At 37.8% G+C, this 27277-nt stretch overlaps 1 protein-coding gene across 2 annotated transcripts in view; it reads right to left on the bottom strand.

Annotated features, from left to right (window-relative positions):
• Window positions 1-27277, bottom strand: part of SLC26A7 (solute carrier family 26 member 7) — a 274022-nt gene that overhangs the window by 136921 nt on the left and 109824 nt on the right. For both annotated transcript variants that reach the window (XM_027856958.1, XM_027856959.1), the window contains exons 3-4: window positions 26949-27059; window positions 17001-17173 (exon numbers count right to left, since the gene is read on the bottom strand). In XM_027856958.1, coding sequence (XP_027712759.1) covers window positions 17001-17173; window positions 26949-27059 — 284 coding nt within the window. The remainder of the gene's footprint in view (window positions 1-17000; window positions 17174-26948; window positions 27060-27277) is intronic.

Here is a 27277-nt window from a genome sequence, read left to right on the forward strand (position 1 = left end):
TACTTGACTTTTTAACTCTTTGTTAAGGTAGGGCTCTGCTTCCAGTGCGGAGTGTGTACTGTCCAAAGCTTCAGGGATTTTGTGCAGCTGTTTTCAGAGATATTTCTAGGGACCTGTAAATTTTCAGTTCTTCCAAGGTGGCATGATCAAAGGAGAAGTGTTTACTCCTTTCCTGGCCTGTGCTCTGATCTATGAGTGACCACAAGCATTCTTTTCTGCCTTGGAACTGTGAGAAGGATTCCCTCTTCACCACACCACAAACTCCATCTCACCAGCACTCCTCCCCCCACCAGAACAGCCACCCAGGACTACAACCCAGATCCATGCAGGCAAAACAAGAGAATCCTGCCTCACCTCTAATAAAAGAGATCCCTGAAACCCCCCTCTGATCATCTGCTTGATCCCCCCACCATCTGTGGGCTGAGAGCTCCAGAAACCACCGCTGCCACTATGGCCACCACCCTGAGGCTACACTAGGGCCAGGATTGGACCATGCTTCTCTCTCACCCAGGTCTAACAGACCTTTCCCAATGACCTTCTAAGTTGTCTTTGCTGTATGTGATTCAGTATACTGAGGCCTGCTCCATCTTTGCCTACATGGCCCACACTGAACTGCACTCCTCTCTCAGCCCAGTGCAATAGACCTTTCCCATCAACCATCCAGGTTGTCTTTGGCTGGAAATTTGTTTCATTCTGTCTTTTTGTGGGTTCTGCTGCTCTAGAATTTATTTAGAGCCATTTTTTACAGGTATTTGGAGGGGTTTGGGGGAAAAGCAATTCACTGCTTTTGTTCCTCCCTCCAAGACTGAGTTAATTAAGAGTGCAAAAGACCCGAGTTGTAGAACATACAGTATTATGTATGTGAATATGATGTGTAATAGGAAACTAAGTGAAAGGAGAGAAATACATGACTTTTTGTATAAAATCGTCAAGTTTATACCATAACTCAATGTGTTGCCCCAGGCTAATGAATGCATTTCTGTACATTTGTATTTGTTTCTCCCAGTATGGTCGAGCAGTCCAAAAGGATACATCTAAAAAAAGAATGTAGCTTTACTCTTGCAGAACAGAGAAAATAACTATGGATAATGAAAACTGGCATTTATATAATACTTTAACATTTGCAAAGCCTTTAACAAAAGTTATCATCATATTTGTGCCTCACAATAGGAGTCAGAGGACCTGGGTTCAATTCCTGCCTTTGATAATCAATTGTGTGACTCTAGGAAAATCACAACTTCTTTGAGTCACAGTTTCCTCATTTGTAAGATGAGAGAGTTTGACTAGATGATGCCCGAATCCTTTCGAGCTCTAGAACTGTGATCATAAGATACTATGACCCTGTGAGGGAGGGACCACAATTAATTTAAAAGAAATTTGTTAAGAGCCTACTATGTGCCCAGCATTTACTAAACTCTGATCTATCAGCTTTCAGTTGAACTAGATATGACATCTCCAACCTCCATATACAAAAAAAATGGAACACGCACTGCCCTCAATGTGTTAGATTCTATCAGGCAGATAACATATATATACATATATATATGTGTGTGTGTATATATATATATGCATATATACACACATATACATACACATATATATGTATATACATAAAATAATTACAGGATCCTTTGGTTTAGGACAGACAGTAATAGCTAGGGAAAGTCAAGTAAAGTCTCATGTAGGAGGTTGAGTTGGGACCACAGTTGGCCGGACCATTGTCACCATCTCAACTCTCACTTCTTCTTATGCCCAGATAAAGATAACCTGTAGCCAAGAGCTCCAGGAATAAATCCACTAAGTCACACTCCCTACATCTATCTAGCCCAGTCTCTGCAGTCATTGCCTAAAGGAGCATTCCCTTTGGAGAAGGGATCCTTCATCTCTACCACCACTAACACCAGCCACTGTCCAACTACTACTCAGGGGCATGTGAGCCCAAGAACCCCAAGCATAGCAAAGCACTACAAAACCCATTCCATCCTGAACCTTCCCACCCACCACCCACAAATCTTGTGGAGATGTGAGCAGGCCACTACCTCTCTTTATAAGCAAAGCAGCTCAGCCTCCCCTACCCCTTCAGCAACCATAGCTACCAAAGACTCTGAAAAGCAAGTTCTCAGCACCAAAGCCCTTGGCACTGTCAGATGGTTCAGTGTCAGAAATAAATATAGTTTTATCAATGGAAATTACATCAAAGAGGAAACAGTGCTATTTGCTTTGTTGCTGCATCCTAAGGACCACTGGGTCTTTCCATTTGACTAATAGCTTAAGCTTCCTATATATGCTATCTCATAGTATTGGGGCATGAGCTCCTTAAGAGCAGGGACTGTCTTGCTTTTCTATTTCCAGATGCAACACTTAGAACAGTACTTTGCAAACAGCAAGCACTTAATGTTTTTTAATTCATTCAATCATTTATATTATGTGTAAAACACTATGCTAGGTAACATTCAACATAAATTTTCAATACAAAGAGGAGTATCTTAAAGAATTCACCAGCCACAGAGAATCCTCACTTTGGTGAGCATACATCTCCCTGTTTTATTCCTCAATTAATGCTTATTTGAATCAGAAAGATGCTGACCAAGGTTATTTCTGTTGTATTTTCCATGGAATTTTGAATGGTTTTGCCATTTGCTATTTTGTCAACAAGGTAGGCACCTTGTTGCAAAAGAGTTTATAAAGCAGTTTTTCTATTGAAGTCAACAAGCATTTATTCAGTGTTTACTATATGCCAGGCTTTGTGCTAAATGCAAGGGGTTTGGAGTTTTTTGGGGGGGGGGGGCATTGTAATTAATAAACAATAAGCATAATGGGAGTTTTTATTGACTACATCTTTTTTATAACTGTAAAAGACTAAAAATGTGGTGCCATTGTTTCACATGACTCAAAAGTCTGCTCATGACCATATTGAGAATTTATTCAACCCATGTATAGATGTTTCCCATGGAGATGTTGCATAGATAGGAGAGTAGGCATACACAGTAGAAAGAAGGGAAGGAAACAAGCATTTACTAAGCATCATATTCCAGGCATTGTGCTAAGCCCCTTACAAATAGTATCTCACATGATCCACACAACAATCCTATGAGGCAGGAGCTATAATTATCCCTGTTTTACAGTTAAGGAAACTGTGGTAGATGGAAAGTAAGTGATTTGCCCACGGTTATACAACAGAGGCCAGATTTGAATTCAAGTCTTCCTGACTCCAGGTCCAGGGTTTCTATCCACTTTGCCACATAGCTGCCTACATATACATTGGAAAGTTGGTTATTTGTGTTCTATTTATCACCTTTTTATTAAAAAGCTCTGTTTTTTTCCCCTATATTCTTGGTTTCTTCTCCTCTTTCAACTGCCTTATATCTTGATCTTTCAGTGCCCTAACCATTATGCCACCATCAGCATAGGTCTCCTCTATACACAACTGGTCTAATCTGGCCGCTTTTCTTATCTGTGTTCCTCATAATGACAGTTCTACCACTTCTTTTACCACACACAGAACAGAGATGCTTTGGTCTAAGTATGGTGATTCTACGACTAATCTTGATGGAGATAACATGATGGAGATAATGATTTTTTGCAAGTCTTTACCTGTTTCCCTTCCATTTTCAACCTTGAAAGACATTGGGATGACTTTACTTGTTGGGATACCTTGCCAAGTTTTCCTCAAACTGGTTTTTACTCTCCACTGACTGCTTCTTTTTCCTTTATGGGACTATATTGCTCATAATCTTCTACTTTCCTTCTTCATGTGATTTTACAAAGAAATTTATAGTCTAACCCATTGTTGCCTTGGGCAGCCATCTCTTTCTCTCTCTGTGTTTGGCAAGTAAATCAGTTGTTTAGTTTACTTCTGGGTTCCTAAGAAGCTTAGAGCTGACCTTGAAGGCAGTAAGACCTGGATTCCAGTCCCACTTTGGACACAGACCAACTGTGTAACCCTGAGCACGTCACTAACCTCTCAGACCCTTAAGTAACTAAGACAATAAGTTGTAAAGAAGATGCCAACCTGCACTGGTAGAGGGGGAAGGGAAAGTGAAGGGAATGAGCATTTATATAGAGTCTACAATATGCCAGGCACTATACTAAGCCTTTTTTTTTTTTTTTTACAAATATCTTATTGGATCCTCACATCAACCCTGCAAGGTAGGTGTTACTATTATCCCCGTTTGAGGAAACTGAGGCAAACAGAAGTTAAGTGACTTGCCCAGGGTCACACAGCTAGTAAGTATCTGAGGTTGGATTTGAACTCACATCTTCCTGACTCCAGGCCCACTGTGCCACCAAGCTGCCTAGAGGGAGTTTCTTCACTGGGGAGTTCCCAATACAAATGAAATCACAGATCTACTTCCTATCCCTAAAATTCCTTATAAAATTATTAGAGTCAGTATCAATGCCATTCTTGTTATCTATTTACCATTTATTTAAATTATTTATTTAAACAGTTTAAGATTAAGACATTTCAACTTTATGTAAAATTTTTTTCTCATTATTATTCTTTCTTTTTTGTTGTTGTTGTTGTTGTCGTTGTTTTGGCTTACTAATTCTGATCTCTGCTCTAACTATACAAAAATAGCTGGCTCCCCTATCAATAACAAGTCTTTTCTTGCCCATTAATATATTGTGATTTGGTGCTTGGCATGTTCAGTGCCTACCAATTTTTTCCTTGAAGCCACTGGAAAAGCAAAGACAAAAATGAATTGAACCCTAACCTCAAGGAGCTTACATGATGCTGGAGGGATATGACATGTAGGCAGTTAAGTATGATACAAGGTCAAGAGTGACAAGGACAAATGAGAGATCAGATAAAGTACACAAGGAATATTCAAAGAGTGAGAGAATACTAAGAGACGGTCAGAGAAGGCTACATAGAGGAGGTGGTACCTGAATTAAGCCTTGAAGGAAGTAACATGAAAGGCAAAAATGAGGAGAAAGGCATTCTGGGAATGCCTTTGCAGATTCGTGAAGATGTGAAAGGGTTTCAAGAGCTCAACATGTATGATACTGAGTTCAGCAAAAGGCTAGATATTTATTCAGCTTAACTATGGTTACATGGAGTACATGGAGAGGAGTAAGTTGAAAAGGTAGGCTGGAGCCCAGCTGTGGAGGCTGTTAAATCCCAAGCCAAGGAAAGTGCATCTTATCCTAGAAGCGAGAGGAAGCTGCTGATGGATTTTGAGCCAGGAAGTGACATAGTCAGACCTATATCTCAGGAACTGACTGAATTAACTGATGGAGCAAGGCTTTGGAGGATAACAGATAGGTAGGAATCAAGAGCACAAGAAAAGAGGAAAGACCCTTCTTCAAACATGGGAACAGAGGAAGAGGGTTAAAGTACAGGGATTTCTGAGGCAGAGAGAAAGAACAATGAAGCCACTCATGTCCCAATGCCTCACTATTTTCAGCAAAGTAGGAGTGAAGGGGAATGAAGGGCTTGAGGAAAGTGGAAAAAAAAATTGTGACAGCTGTGGGGAATGCAAGGTATCAATAAGGGATGGATAAAAGGACTGTCAAACAATAGTGAGGACCCAGCCAAAGCCAGACTGCTTTGACTGTGTAGTGGATATAAATAACACAGTTCTGTTGACTTTTTCTTCAGCAGCGATCAACAGCCTGGGTGTGGGAATAGAGAAAGTCTCTTTTTCTGAGTTCTTACTTGCACATCTCCAACTTTGAATTGGATATCTCTGACTCAATAAGACTAAAACAAAACTAGTTGTCCCTCCCAAACATCACCATCTCTCTAGGCATGCAGTTTCACGACCTCCATGTCATCCTCACTCTCACTCATTCCACATAAGCAGTCACCAGATCTTGTTGCATCCTTTTCCTTCTCTCTACTTCTATGGACACCAGGCTAATTCAGGCACATAACATTTCTCAACCGTGCAACCGATATAGCCTCTTAGCTGGTCTGCCTGTCTTAAATCTCTTATTTCTCCAAATCCATCCTTGATGCAGCTGCTAAAGTAATTTCCTAAAGCACAAGTCTGACTCTATTTCTCCCTAATCAAGAAATTCTAATGGCTCCTATTGTCTGAAGGATCTGGGATCCTCTGTTTGATATTTAAAGACAATGACATGCTATGTCCAACCTACCTTTCCGGTCTATTAATAATTATTCCCTTCTTGGACTTTATTGTCCAGTCAAACTATCCTTCCACAGGACATTCATTCAGGTTTCTATGTCTTTGCATCATTTATCTTGAACCCTAGAAAGCAAATGCATTTCCTCCTCATTTGTGCCTCTTAGAATCTCTTGATTTCCCTGATCCAACCATTCTGGAGAGCAATTTGGAAGTATGCCCAAAGGGCCATAAAACTGTGCATACTGCAATACCACTTTTAGGTCTATATCCCAAAGTGATCATAAAAATGGGAAAAGGACCCACATGTACAAAAATATCTATAGCAGCTCTTTTTGTGGTGGCAAAGAACTGGAAATTGAGGGCATGCCCATCAACTGGGGAATGGCTGAACAAGTTGTGGTATATGAATGTAATGGAATACTATCATGCTATAAGAAATGATGAGCAGTCAGACTTCAGAAAAACTTGGAAAAGACTTACATGAATTGATGCTGAGTGAAGTGAGCAGAACCAGGAGAACATTGTACACAGCAACAGTAACATTGTGCCATGACCAACTTTGAGAGACTTAGCTCTTTTCAGTAATGCAAGGATCTAAGATAATTCCAAAAGATTCATGATGGAAAATGATATCCACATCCATAGAAAGAACTATGGAGTCTAATTGCAGAACAAGGCATACTATTTTCTCTCTTTTTTTGCTTCTCCTTTTTCATGGTTTTTCCCTTTGGTTATAATTCTTCTTTACAACATGACTAATGTGGAAATGTGTTTAATATCATTGTACATGTATAGCCTATATCAGATTGCATGCCATCTTGGGGAGGGTGGAGGAGAGGAAAGGGGAGAAAATTTAGAACTCAAAATCTTAGAGAAGTGAATGTTGAAAACTAAAAACAAATAAATTTAATTTTAAAAAGAGAATTGATAAATAGATAAAAAAAGAATCTCTCGATTACCTCAAAAGTCAGATCAAATGCCACCTCCTAAATGAGGCCTTCCCAGACTCTCCCCCTAGGCTACTAATGCCTTAATTTGAATTTATTTTTATATATTTTGTATACATTTATATAGGTATGTGTTGTCCCCCTCATTAGAATGTTAGTTCCTTGAGGGTAAAGACTTTCACTTTGTCTTTGGATTCCTAGCACCTAGTATAGGCCCTGGTACGTAGCAAGCACTTAATTAATACTTTCTGACTTACTGAACAAATAATGCATTTTGTTATATAGTCAATGAGCAAGTAAATATTTCTAAATACAAAGATGGCCATCAATGACCCATCATCAGCAGGCAAACACTATGAATTCTATTTCTACTCAATGAATAAAGGCAATTTTCAAAGGCTACTTAATTTAAAACTAAAAAGGAACTAAGTCATTGAGAATGTAGCCCAGAATATACCTAGAATAAGGAAAGTATGGCATTTTTCAGCTCTAAATCCAACCTTTTCATTTTATGGATATGGAAACTACAGGGAATCCATGACATTCAATGGTCACCCATCTAGTTAGGGGTAGTGCCAGGAGTACAGCCTTGTGCTCCTCATTCCTAGGTCAATATTCTTGCCATCTCACCACCCTATACTTCATTTATAAAATGGATATAGTAGAAACTGAATATGACAGAAAAGATTAATTTCTTAATGTCCAGTAGGTTTCTCCAATTCCTCAATTAGTAGTATTTGAAACCTACAAGCATACCTGGCCTAGGAAGCTGTACATGGGCATTTCGAGAAAGACATAAGCCCTAAGTTGTTTCTATTTGATTTGGTTTTTAATTTAGCCCATATAACCTGTATGACTCCCAAATATTTCACAAATAAAGTTAGGAAATAAGGAGGGGAGAAAAATGTTAATGTGAAAAAGAAAATCAAAGTAAAATGAGAGTAACTAATCATCACTAGTTGACTATAGTTCATTGATAGTGATAACTGTTTCAGCCTTTCTTTGTGTCTCTAGCACTGGACTTGGGAGTCAGGAAGATGAGTTCTAATCCTACTTATGTCACTTTCTAGCTATGTGACCCTTGACAAGTCACTTACTCTCTTCCTGCTTCAGGTTCCTCATATGTAAAATGGAAATAACAGAAATTATCTCTCAGGGTTGTTGTGAGTCTTAAATGAGATAATATACATATATATATCAATAAATATATATATATACATACCTATACATACACATGTACACATATTTAAGCTAGCTATAACACTCTAAGGTTTGTTAAATGCTTTACATAACTATGTAATTTTTCACAAGAAATTTGTAACATAGATGCTACTCTCCTATCATTTTAAAGATGAGAAAAATGAAGCTGAGTCATTAAGATACTTGACTAAAGTTACAAAGGTAGTGAGAGCTGAACCCAGATCTTCCTGAATTACTTTCAACTTCATGGGGTGGGGTGGTGAGGGAGTAAGTGTTCATTGAAAGGAAAATATATTGTCCCATCCACACCAGTCATTAGAGCACATTCCAGAATCCTGGAGGAATGTTATGAAGATTTATCTTTTATTTTCTCTTTCAGCAAATGATAAGTATTGCAAGTTAAATCATTCATACTGCATTCTCTTTTCAAAAGAGTTTAAAATAGGAGAGTAAGAATCTTGAATATTTCTTCTACTCCAAAGAATTCTCTGGCCATGTCACCCAGAAAATGTGTACTTCATTTTATCACTGTCCCAAAGAATCAACATTTTCCAACCTGACTCTTGTACCATCATATTCTTTCTCTAAAAGATTTATAGATGTGGGCCAACATGTCTCCTCAGGCTCTCATATGCAGTTCACACTGGCTCCAGACTCTGGCCTTATACACTCTGTTCACATTTAAGCAAAGTCATAAATTTAAGAGGTTGTAAGGCCTGGTTCTGGGTCTTTTTTTAACCACCCCTCCCCTTTAACAAACTTGCCAATGGGGTGAGGTGAATCAATGGAGTAAAACAGAGAACTGACCTCGAAAACAGTCTTGCATGAAGAGGCAATGTGATATAGTGGGAAAAGGGCTGGACTTGTTGTCCAAAGACCTGGGTTAGAAGCATAGCTCTACCACTGATTTGCTGCATGACACTGAACTCACTTTACTTCTCTAAGACTCAGTTTCTTCATCTGTAAAGTTGGGGTACCTGGACTAAATGATTTCTAAAGTCCTTTAGACTTTACAGCTCTAAATACTATGATGCTCTAGTATGGCACATAGCCATGTACTTAACTTAGTAACCTTAATTTGCAAAAAGTGTTCCCAGTGAGTCAATTCAAAGAATAGCACATAGAACTCTATACTACAGAATCTACTATTTATAGGTTTCCAAACTTTTGGATGAAATAATTCAGCAACTAGGAACTTTTTATTTGTTTCAAATTGCCTCCACTAAAATGCTGCTCTGATGCCAACTCTGGTTAGTGAATACTGTTTACAGTTTTATCCCAGCCCCATCCCAAATTCTAGAGAATTTCACAAATAAAGTTAGGAAATAAGGAGGGGAGAAAAATGTTAATGTGAAAAAGAAAATCAAAGTAAAATGAGAGTAACTAATTATCACTAGTTGACTATAGTTCATTGATAGTGATAACTGTTTCAGCCTTTCTTTGTGTCTCTAGCACTTAGCAGGGCCTGTCACATAATAGGTATTTAATAAATGACTTCACTTGTTTACAGATGGCTGTTGAATTGACCATTTTCGGGCCAATTTGTTTTACTTGGGGGTGTTGAGGCATTGAGGTGTGTCATCATTTTTCCTGTCTTATTTCACATTTTCACTTTGTCAATCAATCAATAAGCATTTTTTAAGTGCCTGCTATGTGCCAGGCACTATGCTAGCACTGGGGACACAAAAAGAGGCAAAAGACAATCTCTTCCCTCAAGAAGCTCACATTCTAGCAGGGGAGACAACATGCAAACAAATATATACAAAGCAAGCTATATATAAGGTAAATCAGAGATAATTAATGGAGGGAAGGCACTGGAATTAAGAGGGGTTGAGGAAGGCTTTGTAAAGAACATAGAATTTTAGTTGATACTTAAAGGAAGCCAGGGAGGTTAGGGTACTCGATGCTCCTGCCATTAATTTTTCACCATCCACTCCTTACCACTTTCATGCATTTTGCTCATACCATACCCCGTACCTCAACTGCCAGTACATTCTCTCCTGACTCCTGACACTACACCCTCCCATTTCAACTTGTTGAATTTCTACCTGTCCTTTTCATCTAATCTCACACACCAACTCCTCCACAAAGCTTTCTCTGAGCCTCTTATCCACAATGAGATGTAATCTCTTCTTCCTCCGAACTCCAAACTGTACATCTCCTCTACACTTGTCACATCCTATTTTATCCTAAGTTCATATTATATTACGTGGTAACTCTATTACAGTTGTATTATAAATTTAGAGCTGAAAAGTACTTTAGAGACGAGAGACCATCTCATTTTTCAGATGACGGGCAAGTAACTGGTGCAAGCATTCTTTCTAAATGCTACAGTTGTCTTCATGCTGCATAAGATTATATTAGTTTTTTTTTTCTTAATAGCTATTGCTATAAAATGGCAGAAATGCTGCTTCCATGTCTTATGGTACTAATTAGACTGTGCACTCTATGTCCTATGTATTTTGGAACCTAATATAGTGCCACCATCCTTACAGATAGCAGGTCCTTAATAAATGTCAACTGAATTTGTTGATCATCATAAGTGGGTGGCCTAATATTTAACTGTATTATTAAATAAACTTAATGATTTCATTTGTCACTGAGCCAGTCAAGGATTGAACATCATGGCCACTCCAGAAATCACTATCATATCGCATGAAGTGCTTTCAGGTATCTTAACCACCCAATTTAAAACTCCACATAATACAATGCTTCAGAAACAATCCAAATAAACCAATTTGAAAATGGCAGGCTGGGAGGCAAGGCAGGTACATACATAGCTAGGTAGCATTTATACAACTCTTACTGTGTGCCAGGTATTGTGCTAAGTGTTTGCATGTATTATGTCATTTGATCCTGACAACAAGCCTGGGTTATTATTGTTCAGGCATTTCCAACTCCTGGGGTTTTCTTGGCAAAGATACTGGAGTACTTTGCCATGTCCTTCTCCAGCTCATTTTACAGATGAGGAAACTGAGGCAAATGGGGTTAAGTGATTTACACAGTGTCACACAGCTAGTAAGTGTCTACGGTCATATTTGAACTCAGGTTTTCAAATACTATAAATTAAATGCTATAGGTAAGAGAACAGGACTTGGAGTTGGGAAGATCCCAATTCATATTCCAATCAGATACTTACTAAGCTGTGTGATTCCAGGCAAGTCACTTAATCTCCTCTAGCATCAGTTTTCTCATCTCTAAAATTGGGACAATAACAGCACCTACCTCACCTACCTCAAAGGGTTGTGGTAAGGATTAAATGAGGAAACACATGTACCGCACTTCGCAAACCTTAAAGCACTATACAAATACTAGCTATTGTTCTTACTATCATTATTGCTGTTGTGGGTTTTCTAAGTTTGGCACTTCCATAATCTCCATCTAAATTGTCAGACATGAAAGGAGAATTACAATGAGGGAAATGGCTCATAGGACTTAAAGGGTCCTAATTGTCCATGGAGAGATGAGCTTGAGGGTCAGAGAGAGTCCAGCCATCTGTTCAGAAATTGGCTGCAAACTCTTCCACGTATAATTGAATATCCTGAGGTGGAGCTAAGCACTAAGGAAAGCAGCTGTGTGATAAAACTGTGAGACAGGACGTAAAAGTCCTGGGATCATATTTTTCTTATAATTAAAAGATCTGGAAACTGAATTATATTATTGAAATATTATATTTAATTGGTTCTTCTCTTTATCTGGTGATCCCAATATTTTTAACTCTTGGAATCTAAGATACAGTTTTTAAAAAGCCATCATTAGCATTCCAAATTCCCCTTTTTACTTCTCACCATTAGTATTTTAATTCCAAGTCTATGTAAAGTAATAGATAGTAGCATTAAATCTTGATGATTCTACACTGTTTCCAGCTGTGGATTCCCTTATTCATGGGAATGAGACTGGCTGAGAAGAAAGTCACTAATAAGTTTTACTGGTAATAAGTCTTCCTTCTCTGAGATCTTTCAGAATAAGGGTCTACATCTTGAAACTCCTGGTATGGTTTAGAGAAAGGGGAAAAGGTCCAGACTTTGCAGAATTACAAATTCAAAGAGAAATTACAGATGGAAAAGACGTATTAGGTCATCTAACCCGCCCCCTGCCAGTGCTGGATTTCTTCCCACGGCATATTTTCTAGTGTTCTGCCCAGTCCAGTTGGTGGGGAACATTTTAAAAATATAAACCTTATGTGGTTGAAAAGTATACACATATTTAGGTAAACTCTATCTTGGTATATGCAATTTTGTTCTTTTAAAAATGAAGGTGCTTTTTTTTTTTAAACACCATCATTATTTCCCAATAATACCCTCTCCTCCACCAAATTAAAACCCTCCTTTATAACACCAAAAAACAGTTAACCAAAACCAACTATCATAGCAATCACACTTGGTAGTACATGCATAATTCTGTACTAGGTGTTCACTACCTCTCAAATGAGAGTACAGGAATATGTTTCATTCTTCTGGAGCTGAGTAGTCATTGCATTTAATCTGAAGTATGATGTTTTTCAGTATCATTTTCATTTGGGGCATACATAATTTCAAAGAAAGTATATATAGAGAGGATTTATTTTTCCCCTTTCTTTTCACCCCAATAAAAGTAATCTTTTCTTTATCCAATGTGTATTTGATAAGCAATGCTGGGCAATTCACATCAAGTGGGGCAACTGTATTGAGACAGTACCTTTTAAATTCATCTTTCTGGCTTGTTATTTTATATCATCTTAGTGAAAAATATCAAAGCTTAATTATAATCCTTTAATATTCTGGACTACTGGAATTATTAGAGGTAAGAGTAATATTATCTCTGCATCAATCAGGAAGGTTTTAGAACTGAACAGAAAGTGAAGCAGAACAGTTCCAAATCTGAGACAACCTATCCATGTCGGACCCACTAAATTCACATGGCAAATTAATTCTCAGATGGAGGCAGATGCCAGATCTCTTGGAGGGACTCAAATTATATCATACTGTCCAAGTAAAGAGGAAAGAGTTGCCAAGACTGCCTACATAAATCCCAGAATATTCTTACATCATCTGTGCTGGAAAAAAAAAGAAAAAGAAAAAAAGATGAAGGCTAACAGGCTACCCAGGCAACGGATGATTGTTTCGGGGAAGCACATACATCAGCCATGGAAAATACCTGTTACGCCTTCTGGTCTGGTCGGTCACCTAAGCAAGGACATCACTTGATCTTTTTGCAAGTGTGCTGTCCAGTCTTGAGTTTCTCTAATCTTATTTTAGAATATCTTTCAATTCAATCCAACAAATATTTATTAAGTGTTTATAATATCTGTATTTCATCAGTCCCTTTATCCATATTTCACAGTCAAATGGAATTACTGTGTGAATCACAATTTTCCTTTCTTCGCAAGAATCCCTTTGCTCCCATCCATCTCCATTTTGAATGGTCCTCAACCATTTTTCTCCTTCAGAGTTTACATTCTTTTTAAACCTTATAAATAATTTTATGTTGTTCAGTAATGTCTTGGCTATCTGAAACTCAGCTGGATGCCAATATCTCCCATACAGAATATATCTGAGGGAGGAGGAGGAGAGGAGGAAGAGCCCATTTATCTAGTTTTCACACCCATAGCTGATTAGAAGGAACTACTCATGTTAAGATATTGAAGGAAGTAATGCAATGATTGTTCAGGCAATCAATATGTCTACAACAAACCTAGTTCATCTGATACCAGAGCAATGCTCACTCATGTGCTGTGCTGTTTTCATAACAAAAGGATTATGGTTTGTTTGGTTTTTTTCTGAAACCAAATGTTTATATTTGCTTGTACATAAAGATTTCCCACGCAATTCAATTCCACTTAAGAAACATTTATCAAGGACCCTAGCTGGCCTAATGAAGAGAGATCTGGGCCTGAAAACAGAAAGATCTGAGTTCAAATTTGACCTCAGATATTTACTAACTGGGTGACCCTGGGCGAGCCATTTAGCGTCTATCTGCCTTGGTTTTCTCAGCTATAAAATGAGAATCATAATAGCCCCTACTTCACAGGGTTGTTGTGAGGATCAAATGAGATATTTGTAAAGTACTTAAACACAGTGCCTGACACATAGTAGGAGCTTAATAAATGCTTGTTCCGTTCTTCCTCTCCTTCTTATATGCAAGGCCATATTACAGATATCAGGAATAAAAAGATGAAAAACAGCACTGTTCCTTCCCTCAAGGAATTTACATCAAACAACTAATACATTTTTTCTTAAACTAAAGAAAAAAACATGAAAAAACTCTCAAGTTACCTCCCCATTGTTAGCATTCTGTCATTTCTCAAATTGTCTGTTATTTACTATATTTAATTACCTATGTTCATATCGAACACTCCCAATTGAATGTAACATCATTGAAAGAAGGTATCCTTTTGGTTTTTGTTTGTTTTGCATTTGATTCCCAGCACCCTAGTATGGTGGTCTTGACCCTAGGAGGTGCTTTAGAAATATTTAGGTGAGGAATTAGATGGATGATTTTAGGGGCACAGAGAACTCCCAAGGAGGAACTATCTCTAAGAAGGCAGTTCCTTGCCTTTCTCTCTAACCTCTGGTCTTAGATAATTGCCTAGAACACTACTGAGAGGTTAAGTGTCTTGCCCAGGGTCATATCAATCAGAATGCGTCAGTCAGAGTTTTCCTATAGAGATAGCATGGAATAATAAATACAAAGCTAGGCTTGGATTCCCAAAGACCTGAGATCAAATCCCACCACAGACTCACTAGCTGTATGATCCAGGACAAGTTACTTAATCTGTTTCCTCAAGTCTCCTCTCTATAACATCAGATTCAATGCCCAATAGGACTCTAAATCTCTGATCCTGTGATTCTAACTTCAAAGCCTGCCTCTATTCACTATGCCAGAGTGTCTCTCTAAGAAATGTTTGTTTACCTGAATTCACTGGGGAGAATACAACATGTATATGATATAAGGTAAAGTGTTAATAAGATCCAAGCAAAGTACTATTAGACTTTTGAAGAGGCAGCCATAAACTGGAGGAAGGGAAATGGTGGCAGTAGAAATGATGGAAGGCTTCATAGAGGAAGTAGCATCTTGACTGGGCTTTGAAGCCCGAAAGATTTCCATAAGCAAAAAATGAAGTCGCTTTTGAAGCCAGAGACTGTTTTTCTCTTTCTCTTAATTTTTCCAATGGAAGGTATCTCTAGTCATCCTGATCGATATCGTGCCACTAGACCAAGATGGCTCTGGAGGAGAAAGTGAGGCTGGTGACTTTGCACAACTCTCCCTCACTTAAATCCAATTCATTTACAAGTCACAGCATCACTTTGATGATGTCATGGTCCTCTTTGAGAATGAAGGATAAACAACAACAATAACATTTTTCCAATGACAAACAGCCTTGTACGGACAACTAAAATGCTCATTATGCATGTAGGAAGGGGAAGGTAGGACAAGATTCCAGTACAGCTGTGATTAGACTTCTTGGGCAACCTCTTTGAGGACAGGGGCTATTTTTTGTCCTTTTGGATGATTCTGGTTGTTGTTTGCCTTTCTTTGTATCCTCAGAGCATAGCACAGTGCCCAGTACATAGTAAGTATTTAATAAATACTTGTTGATTCCACTTGATTAATACCTAATATCCCAGTTTGGCTAAAACATAAAGTATATAAATGGGTATAGCATGAAATAATGATAAAAAGGTAGCTTACCTAGTCTTCCCTCTATAGAAATCAAATTTAATGACAAGTTAAGTTATCAGAAGACAGAAGAGCCATCTCTCTTTTCCACCAAAAGAATCTGAGTTGCCTTCCTACTGAACATCCTACCCCGTACTATCTCCATCCTCCTACTGAGGTTTGGCCCCATTAAGACCTTTCTCTATTACCATGTCTCAAATGCTCCTTTCACTATCTTTATACTCACCTAACATATTCTTTCTTCCATTCTTCTGGAACCATATCTATACCCCATTTCCTCTCATTACTAACAATATTCTGCCTCTCATGGTCAAAGATTCTCCTTTCTCCAGACATAGAAGCCACTTGTACTCTCCCAGTTCATTACCTAGGCTGAATTCCCTCTGAGCCACAAAGAAGGAAGGAGGAAGGAAACAAGCATTTATTAAGTATTTTAATGTACCATGCTTTACAGATATTCTTATTGGATAAAGTGCTAAGCACTTTACAAATATCATTTCATTTGATCCTCACAACAATCCTGGGAGGTAGGCACTATTATTATCCCCATTTTACAATTGAGGAAACTGAGTCAAACAGAGGTTAAGTGACTTGCCCTAGGGTCACATGGCTACTAAATGTCTAAAGCCAGACTTGAACTCAGATCTTCCTGACTTCAGGCCTCGCACTCTACCCACCATGCCACCCAGCTGCCTCTTGAATAGAATATGATCATGATAAGGTATAGTCTGCTTTAAGAGGCAAAATGATGTGGTATATAGAATACTAGTTTTAGAGAAAAGCACTGGGTCTGAAGTCTATAAGACCTGAGTTCAAATCTGGCTTCAGATACTTCCTAGCTGTGTGACCTTGGATGAGTCACTTAACCTCTGATTGCCTGACAAAATGGATCCATTGGATCCACTGGAGAAGGAAAAGGTAAACCACTCCAGTATCTGTGCTAAGAAAACCCCAAATGGGGTCACAAAGGGTCCTACACGACTGAAACAACTGAATAACAAAAACATCAAAGGTGGACTACCATATTATTGATATCCCTCCATAAAGTCTGGTATGGAGTTAATAAATAATATAAATTATTAATAACAATAAAACTACCTACTTGAATGATTCCTCCCAAGAATGAAACGGCTGCAGCAACTCCAATCCTTTGCATCTCAAAATCAGATAAGCCCAGAACACCTGAGTTGTTATATGTAGTGAAGTTCTGGCTGGTCTGAGGAACTAGACGCTCGACAGCATTGGCAGATATTAAAGATGTCAAAGCAAAGGTCCCTAGAAAAAAATCACTCATCTGTTAATTATCAGTTAATGGCAACATCTTCACTTATACAACTAAAGCTGAATCCATGATGGAAAAACAAAGTGGAACTGATAGAAAGCTGCTCTACCCTTGCGTTTAAAGCTCTTAAAAAAGGAAAAAGAAAAAGGTCTCAGAAAAAGAAAAAGGTCTTGACAGGGCTGAACAATAAACAAGGACTTAGTAGAAAAGGATGGCTACAGCAGAAGGTACATTGTTTGAAAAGTATGGAGTCTTTGGTGGGGCTAGAGGGGACAATACAGGTCTGCCTTATCTACATTCTAGTTTCATTAAACTGTTTGACTCTTACATGGAAACAATGCCTCTACGACCTAAGCTGCATTCCTGATTTTAGAACCTTTGCCTCTTTTAATTATCTTGAAAATTAGTCCCCTTGTACATCCAAAATTGTACCAGCTCCAGCACAGATTTCTTTTGCATAATAATGATGGTAAATATTTCTATAGCATTTGCAAAGCACTTTACCTATATTGCCCCATTTGATGTTTGATCAGGTGTAGCCACTCTTTATTTAAAAAAAAGTTATTGATAGATTTTGTTTTGATACAAAAGATACTTCTCCATCAACACCCAAATAAACCTCAGTACTCTCTCTAAGTACTTGTTAGCCTATTATTATTTGAAAGGAGGATTATAACCTTTAACTTGGGCAGGATGATACTAAAATTGACCCTAGCATTCAACCAGAGATTTACAGTTTCTCAGTGTTGACTTTATTTATATTCTTACTTACTTCGTCTGCATTCCCTTCAGCAGAAGATAGGTTTCTTGAGGAGAGAGACTTTTTTTGTCTTCGTATCACCCAGTGTATAGCACATTAGAAGTGTATAGTAAATGTTCTTTAAATTGAATTGTATTGAATTGAATTCCAAAAAAAGGAAAAAAAAACTCATGGGAACAAATCTGTTCATAACTCTTTTGTTTCTATACCTAATCCCCAGCTGTTATAGTTTCCAAAGTACATATGGACAATCTACAGCATCAGTGGACTCTGAGACAATCATTAGAGAAGCAGTTATGTGGCACAACGGAGAGAGGACTGGATTTGAAGTCAAGAAGACCTGAGTTCAAATCCTGCCTCAGTCCCTTACTAGCTGTGTGACCCTGCACAAGTCATTTAATCTCAATATGCTTCAGTTTCCTCACTTATAAGATAGGAATAATAATAGTACCTTCCACCCAATATTCTTGTGAGGACCAAATGAAATGATACATGGAAAGTTCTTTGCAAAAAGGCTATAAAATGCTAGCTACTATCATTTTTAATGGCACTTCACTCATCTCCATCAAATAAACTCTTCTTTCCTATTCTCTTTCTAACTTTTGTATGCTTTGAGTCTATACCTCACAATATAACACTCGTGGAATTGGCTAGCCCTGAAGCATGATGCAATAAAAGGAAAATTTGACTGGGAGTTAGAAGACCTAAGCTAGATTTAAGCCCTGTCACTTATTAGACAGGTGGTCCTGGAATTGTCCTCTCACCTCTCAGGGTCTCCAATTCTTTATCTACAAGATGCCAAGAGCACAACAGAGAGAAAGAGCTGGGCTTGGAATCATAGTGTCTTTGGTTTTCATCTCTAGCAGATATTGACTGTCTGACCACAGACAAGGTTCTGAAGCTTTCAGTGCCCCAGGGAGACTCCTTAATACCATAAGCTATGTCAAGATATTAGGAGACACCCCATTTTCCACCCAGCAACCTGAGCTTGGCATAACAGAAATCCTTTGTGCTCACCCTCTAGATCAGGCGTGCACAACCTGAAGCCCATAAGCCACTCATGGCCCTTGAGCTGCTTGTGGCACACCAAAAAATTCTGGACATCCCACCAAAAATGTAGAGGAAAACATCCTTTGAATGTAGAGGAAATCTTTTGGCATGCCACAAGCAGCCCACGAGCTGCTGTTTGTGCAAGCCTGTTCTAGATGAACTGATGGTTCCAAGTACCAACAGAACCTGACATGAATCCCTGCTATGAACAGACTTTTTGTCACTAGACAACCTTGTCTCACTGTTGCTGTTATGCCTCACTACTACTGCTACATTATCACTGTTTGACTCTTTGTCTAGCCACAAATATATAAATCAGGTTCAGCCACACTAAAGCGGGTCCCCCCTCTAAAGGTAAAGTCTTAGCACATGTGTCCAGATCCCCTCTTTACTTGCAAGCTGTTTCTCTTACTTTGAAATTAAACTTCTGTTTGACTCCTGACTCCCCTATCTCTGCTCTGTTCAGCTCCAGCCATTCACAGGTTAGAGGCTGATTTGGTCTGGTTGACATTAATTGGTGTCAGAATTGGGATCACACACAGAACCAGACCATTGGAGTCTCTGATACCAGTGGGAATGGACTAGGTGCCACCAGAGATTTATTTCTCTGTAGTCTGACCCCCACCTTGTCTGGTGACTTCTCTACCCTTGTCCCTGCCCCAGTATTCTGAGCTCCCACCTTGGTCAAGCCTGCTATTCTTTGTGAGGAAAACACCAGAGCCCCTCCAATGAGCTGATTCGTCTCAGATCACTCTGGTAATGATATCCTTCCTTAAACTACATACCTCTGTTAACTGGTCCCTCTGTGTGCTTCTGTTATTTTTAAACTGCATACCTCTGTAGCTATGTGCCTCTGTTAAAAACCAGTAAGGTTAGGATTCCTGATAAAGTTAGCACTTTGTTAAAACTATCTGTGTCTATTTGTATCTGTCTTGTAGTTTTGTCTGTGTTTGTGTCTTTGTAAAATGTAAAATGTCTATGTTGCGTTTGTGTTGTGAGCTAGATTATGTTACCTTGAAAGATTTAAAATACAGCCAGCAAGAAAAACTGATAAAGTCTGTGGCTAAAGAGTTTGGAACACTGGGAAAGATTACTGAACTTTCATACTTGAAGCAATTGTCCCAGTAAGCAAGACTAACTCCTAATTTAAGCTTTCTGCAGAAGCAAAGTTTATAGAACTACTAAAGCATCTTAGCAGATTAATGAGTTTAATGATTAATCATTTTAAGATTGCAGAGGAGAACTCCTGAGACTTTGGGGTAATTCTAGGAACTCACTCCCTTCTGAAATATCTTAGCAAGTTTTAGGCTATCACTCTGTAGAACTTGTTTTAAGAAAATAGAAGGATTGAATTTCATAAAAAGTTAAAAGTAGACAGAATTTTGATTGAAGCGTGATAGTTTCATCATTCTAGGGCAATAAAGGAAGGCAGCTTAGTTTGGAAATAATCCCAGAGTGAAGAAAGGAAAAAAATAGATAAATGGTTTGCACCTTATAGGCACATCAGATTAACCCTTCCCTGACTCCCCCAGATCAGAGACCCTCTTCCTCTTATTCTGTTAATCCCTTTCATCTCAGATCAGATGCCCAAATAAATGTGTTGGAAAAATGTTAGGAAACATGTAGGGAAACTTGAATAACATTCTGGTTGCACAAATTTATTAGCTGTGTAATCTTAAGCAAGTTATATTATCTTTGTTTGCCCTAGTTTCCTAATCTATAAAGAGAAAAATAATGATACCCACATCTCCCAAGGTTGTTGTGAAATTAAAATAATATAATGATTGCAAAGTGCTTAACACAGTGATTGGCATATGCTAAGTACTACATTATTTCTTTACTTGAATGTAATTGTTCCATACCTGACAACTATAAAGTAGTTTTCCAAATGCTAAAAGAAATAAATAAGATTAATGATTTTTATATGCAATAATTTGGAAGTGTAATTGATGTCATCTGATGTTTTGTTTCATGTTTTTATATACATGACACTGTTTATGTTGTTATTATATTTCTAAATCATCTTATATTGTTAAATTTGAGAGACCATTATAACAGAAATGCTATTAGACAAAACAACTTTTTAATCTGGATGCTGTACACATGAATTGGGCTTTTTAAAAAGGATGTGATAAAAAATAGATATTCGAAAACTATTATTTAATGAGGTGTATTTTGTTATAAAGCAGATAATAAGTTTACTATAATAGTGAATTTTCATTTGAAAATGTTGGCTATTATGAAAGTGTATAGGGTGGTTTAAAGATATAGCTTCAATGTATTAATGATGAATCAACTATCAGGTATTTGCTGTGTGTCTTAAGCCCCAGAACATGGGTAGTTTTAATTTATAAGTAAAGGATAAATGAAATGTTAACTGTTAGGGAAACATCAGGAAAGATATTCAAGCCCTAAATTGTGGTTAGTGAAATTTTCCTATTTAAGTAAAAAATTCCTGGGACTTTAATTTACTAATTAGTTTAATTTAATTTAATTTGAGCTTTGGTTACAGGGATAGTTGTCTGAATTGTCATGAAGCCAACAGTAGAAAATGGCATGTCCTGCAGTCTGGGAACTGCTAAAGGTGATGTCTGTGCCCCAGAAAAGTTTTGGGGATGACTTTGGCATGACCCAAGGAAGGATCCTCATGATTCTATTTCCCCATTGTGTTGTTTCTTTTCTGAAAAGGAAAATTTCCCACCTGGTTAATCCTGAGCCTTGCTTTTAATACCTTGTGACTACATGATTGGTTGTCAGATATGATTCATGCCTGGAATCAAACACAGCTAAGGGAGGTCCCCTGGTCCCCCCCCACTATATGACATTGTTATTTTCCTTTTATAGCAAATTTCTATAATCAAGAAATTTTTTAAGTACAATACCAAATTTATTAAATAATAGATTGATGCTGATTCATCTCATTCTATTATAATAGAATGCCAAGCATGAATATCTTACCATTTTAATCTGTATTTGTGATCAAATTATAATATAGTGATGATATCCTCCTAAAGGGGAAATGATTAGACAAGGTAATAAGACAAAGACGCAAAGTTTTCTAAATAAATGGAATAGTAAAGTTTGAGAAAGCAACAGAATTAGACTGTTTTCTCTAAGAATTATATACATATGTATATGATTGGCTTCCAAATTTATCTATTGTGGAAATTCAGGCTTAGAGTATGTTTTAGTAATAAGTTCTCAAAATTAGATAATGATTTTACACATAAATTATATGGATAATGGTAAAGAAAATAAAATCATTTTCTAATTATTAAAATATCTGTCTGATCATTTTAAAAGGCAGAAGAGCTTATTTTATGGTTGGACCCTCATCAATTTTTAAAAAGATTCTTATAATAGGTACACGATTTAGGTAAGGAGAGAAAGAACAAATGGTATATGACCTGAAAGTCTCTGAAGTTTCAAAACTGGAGAAACAAATTTAAATGACGGTACTAAATTGTAGTAAGTCAGAATTATCTAGGAACCTCTAGGTTTGGAACTAGAAAAACAGAGCTCTTTTGGAGCTGTCCTGAAAACCTACTGTCCAAGAACAGATATCTAGGGACGAGATAGGTACATGAGACATCTGGGATTCAAAATATGCTGATTAATGGACATTGAGAATGGGTTATTATGATGTTAATTAACATTGGTGACTCTAATCTCAGCTTTTGAGATTCTGGTTTCTGATCTCAGCCCTGGACATCCTGGTTTATGTTTAAGTTTTCTTGGTTGTCTTGGTGTCATGCAAATCTCCCTTCTCAGAACTAGTTCATCATGAGACCTTTAAGTAATTTGATCTGTACCTGACTTAATGTAATTATGCAATTATGAGAACTGTAAGAAAAACTTTATCACATTATTTGAAACTAGCCCTGTTTGGCTGGGAAACTGGATCATTTCTATGTGTTGCTTAGAGACTCTTAACTAAGGACTTATGTTATGCTGACAAGAAACTCAGACCCAAAGATTGATGCAAGGGGTTTTCTCACAATTGTACATCCCAAGCAACTCATATGTCTTCTCTGAAAACTGCCAATCAATCACTGTTTTTAAGGGCTCCTATCAGGTCCTTCTGTCCACTCCCACAGCTGCCAAACTTATGGATGTGTACTCGTGGATCATCTGAAGAAAGCCACTGCTCCTGAGCGGATGGCAGAACCCTCCAGGGACTCTAAGGTTCATCTAGCACGGAACCAGAAGGAGCCGACATCCAGAAGATTCCAGATGAGGGCTGAGTATACTGTCCTAGTTATTTTCCTCTTCCCTTTTGTTATGTGTCCAACCACCAAGTTCCTGATTCAAGCATGTGTTGGCTTTTTCTCCCTCTACATTCTTGCCCCCTGCCCCACATTTTCTGCTTGCAAGCAAACAATGGCTAGATAAAACCTATTCAATTCAACATCTTCTCTTAGTCCAACTAGCCTCTTATGGCATCTTGCCTTGTACCTGCCTCTCCTTTTATTGGCCAGAAGGGTAGGAGTTCTTTCACCACCCCCTCCCTTTGGCCAAAAGGAGGGAATGTCAATTAGGAGACACCCTGTTTTCCAGAGCTAAAGCCCAGCAAACAAGCTGTGCCCTGAGCTTGCCATAACAACAATCCTTTGTGCTCACCCTCTGGATGAACTGATGGTCCCTAAGCTTGGGCTAACCCCAACAGGACCAGACATGAAGCCCTCCTATGAACAGACTTTTTCACTAGGCAACCTTGCCTCACTGTGGCTGTTGTGCCTCATTACTGTTGCTACACTACACGTATGACTCTTTGTCGAGTCACAAATATATAAATCAAGGTTCAACCACATTAAAGGAGGTCCCCCCACTAGAGATGGGATTCCAACACATGTCCCTCTTTGCTTGCAAGTCATTTCCCTCACTTTGAAGTTAAACTTCTGTTTGATTCCTGATTCTCCCGTCTCTAACCTGCTCTGTTTGGCTCCAACCATCCACAGGTTAGAGACCAGTTCAGTTCAGTTGACATATACGTGTGTGTGTGTGTGTGTGTGTGTGTGTGTGTGTGTGTGTGTGAGAGAGAGAGAGAGAGAGAGAGAGAGAGAAAGAGAAAGAGAGAAAGAGAGAGAGAGAGAGAGAGAGAGAGAGAAGGAAAGGGGACAGAGAGAGGAAGATGGGAAAGAGGTAGGGAGAGGGAGAAACAAGAGAAAAAGAAGGAAGGAGGGAGAGTGAGAGAGGGTGGGGAAGAGTGAAAGGTAGAGGCAGAGGGAGAGAGGTGTGCATGTGTGGGAGAGAAAGAGAGAGAGACCCAGGGAGAGAGAGAGAGATTCCTATTGTATTCTATTAAGAATAGTTTAATATTATAAGGCAACATGGTATAATGAATAGAAAGCTGGCCTTGGAGCCAGGAAGAGTTGGCTACTAGTTTTCTCTCTCATTACTTCACCTTTTAGGGAGCTCCCTAAGACAACAGGTCAGAGAATAAACTGATGTAATTGATGAGTTTCCTCATTCAGGCATTTCCTAGAGGTCTAGTACCTATTCTTTCTTTTAACAATAGTTGAACACAGGGATAAAAAGTTACTAAGATCACAGACATAGAACTAGAAAGGACCTGAGGGGCCAAGGAGTCCACTCCTACCCTGCTCCACTCCATTTTTATAGATCAGAAAACTAAGCCGTAGAGAATTTGTGACCTGGCTGATCATATAGGGAAAGATCCAGGATTTCAGCTCTGTTCTTCTGACTCCAAATCCTGCAAGCTTTCCTTTGTACCACAAAGAGCACCAAGCTGACTAACCCTCATTAGCATTCCTCAGTCATCACCTATTTTACCCCTCCTCAAAATCTTAAATGGACCCAAATCTTACCAGCTTCAGTGAATACTGCACATTAATCATCATTTGTTTCCATCTTCTTCAACAACTAATTCACCTCCATAATGCCTAAATTTCTTAAACCCAAGTTCCCTTCCCTATTTCTCATGTGACACTGAAATCAGGATCAAATTTCCTGTGTGCCATGAAGAATAATTAACCCATTTCTCCCTCCTCATAAATGAGGTCATTTTAAATCAAAATCAGAAAAGAAAACAAAAACACACATCTTAGGGCAAGATAATTAGAGCAAATTATGCTTTCTGTATTTTTGCTAAAGAGTTGTTTTTTGGATAAAACAGATCATTTGTTTGTCAAAGCTTTACCACCATCGGGCAGAATCTCACTTAGGGAATTACATGAGATATCTGCCCTTAAAATGCAGGCAAAATGACAGTTATAGTGACCTCTTCTTTCATGAAAACAGTATTTATTTGTTAAGAGGAAAGTGGAGGGGCAGAAGAGGCAGTGTTGTTGCTGAAATAAAATATTATATGGAAATAAAATGCTTTCTAAACAAAAAGTTTGACAGTCTTTACCCCAAGGACTCTGGTTGTTTCTCTAAATAAAGATCATGCGTAGGTCAAAAAATAATTAAGCCATATCAGTTTGTGTAATTACTCTGATATATACATAAATACATAGTACCATGTGGAGAAAGCCACTGATGTGACTAATTTACTCCAAATAACCTTAAAGGTTTGCATCAGACCAAGCCAAGAAATAAGAAGGTCCAGCTGACTCTTTGTCCTTTGATGGAGTACAAATAATGAAATAAAATGCCTTCAGCTAAGGATTGAGAAAATGTAGTAGAATGAGTGTTTTTTTGGTATGTAAATGATATGTATTTTGGAATGCATAATACTTAGCAGAATAAAAGGTATCTGTGGAGTGCTTAAAGGTATTTGCTAACTATGCTAACTATAGATATACATGTTATTTTGAAATCATATAGCCAGTCAAAAGTCTGCCATATAGTCTTAGGAAACAAACTATGTAAATATGTATTTAGGCCCTTATCAAAATATAAATTTTTGACCTCCTAAAGCAAATCCATTATGGTCTATTGTGTGGATTCATTCTGCCTTTTCTATCAAAAGTTCAACAGAGGAAATGTTTTGGGGTTAATCTTTGGATCAAACCTGATCTCTTTTCTTCCTCCTTTCTGTTAAAATGTGAAGAGGAGATGTTAATAGACAACAAGGGAAAGGAATGTGAAATGTTTAATGGTTAAGAGTCTGAGAACACTCAGTTTCTTATTCATTAGTAGAGTTTTGTTGCATTTGTTTAACACAAAAGAAAATCCCATGATCTCAAGCTCTTATCACCTTTGGCTTTTATAGGGCAAAAGCAGCTAGGGGAATGTACACCCTAAATATTTGTGAGGTTATTTTATTTCAATTTCAGCATGAAGCAAATTTATAGAGAACTTCTGCAGAAACATAATTGTGAAAGATGAAATGATGTAATCCACACATACCAATGGGAAAATTATCTGGATAATTGGAAAATAAAATGCTTTTCCATAATAATCTGGCTATTTTAGGAAAGAATGTCTTTTCTGGAGTTCTCCATGGCACAATACTTACTTAAAAGAGGAAAGGATTCATTAATAGTAGCTAGGATTTATATAAAGCTTTCATTTTTCAAAGTTCTTATTCTCTTTCTCATTTTATCCTGATAATATCTCTTCAGAGGGATGAATGGATAGATGGATAAATATATACATTGGTAATAGATAGCATTACACTTTCAGCTAGTATTTACATAGCACTCTGAGTTTTGCAAAGTTCTTTACAAGTATTATCTCATTTTTTAATTCACAACCATAGAAAATAGGTACTATTATCATCCCCAGGTTGGAGGAAACTGAGGCAAAGAAAGATTAAGTGACTTAACTTAGGATTAAATAGCTAGTAAGTGACTGAGGTTGTTTTCAGCTCAGGTCTTCCTGAATTCAGGTTCAGTGCTCTAACCACCGCATTACAGAGATGATTGTTTACAATTAACACAAGTACTTAGTATTTAAGTCACAACTAATTGAGAAATTTGACTTTTATTTCTCAAATAACTGAGTCCTTTTCATTATTAACCTACAAAATGTAAGTACATATAAATCCTTACCTGTTGCAACATGGCGCCCCATTCCAAAGATGGCATAAATAATGGCTGGAAACAGAGAGCCATATAAACCAAACACCGGGTGGACAGAAGAGAGAATAGCAAAGGCCAACCCTATAAATAAGATGAATTGTAATTAGTTATGAGCAAATTATTCTCAAGACGTGGTCCACAACAACAATGGAAAAAACTTTAATTTTGAGTTAAAATCCAATACATCACCACAATTAACTATCTTACATGCTCATTTAAAGCATAAGGCATATACCCTATTCAGTACCTACCTTCTAGAGTTGCATTTACGGTAAGATATATAAACCTCTACAGGGAAG

This window comes from Vombatus ursinus, unplaced genomic scaffold, assembly GCF_900497805.2.
Source record: "Vombatus ursinus unplaced genomic scaffold, bare-nosed wombat genome assembly UNPS02011767.1, whole genome shotgun sequence".
NCBI classification, from domain to species: Eukaryota; Metazoa; Chordata; class Mammalia; order Diprotodontia; family Vombatidae; genus Vombatus; species Vombatus ursinus.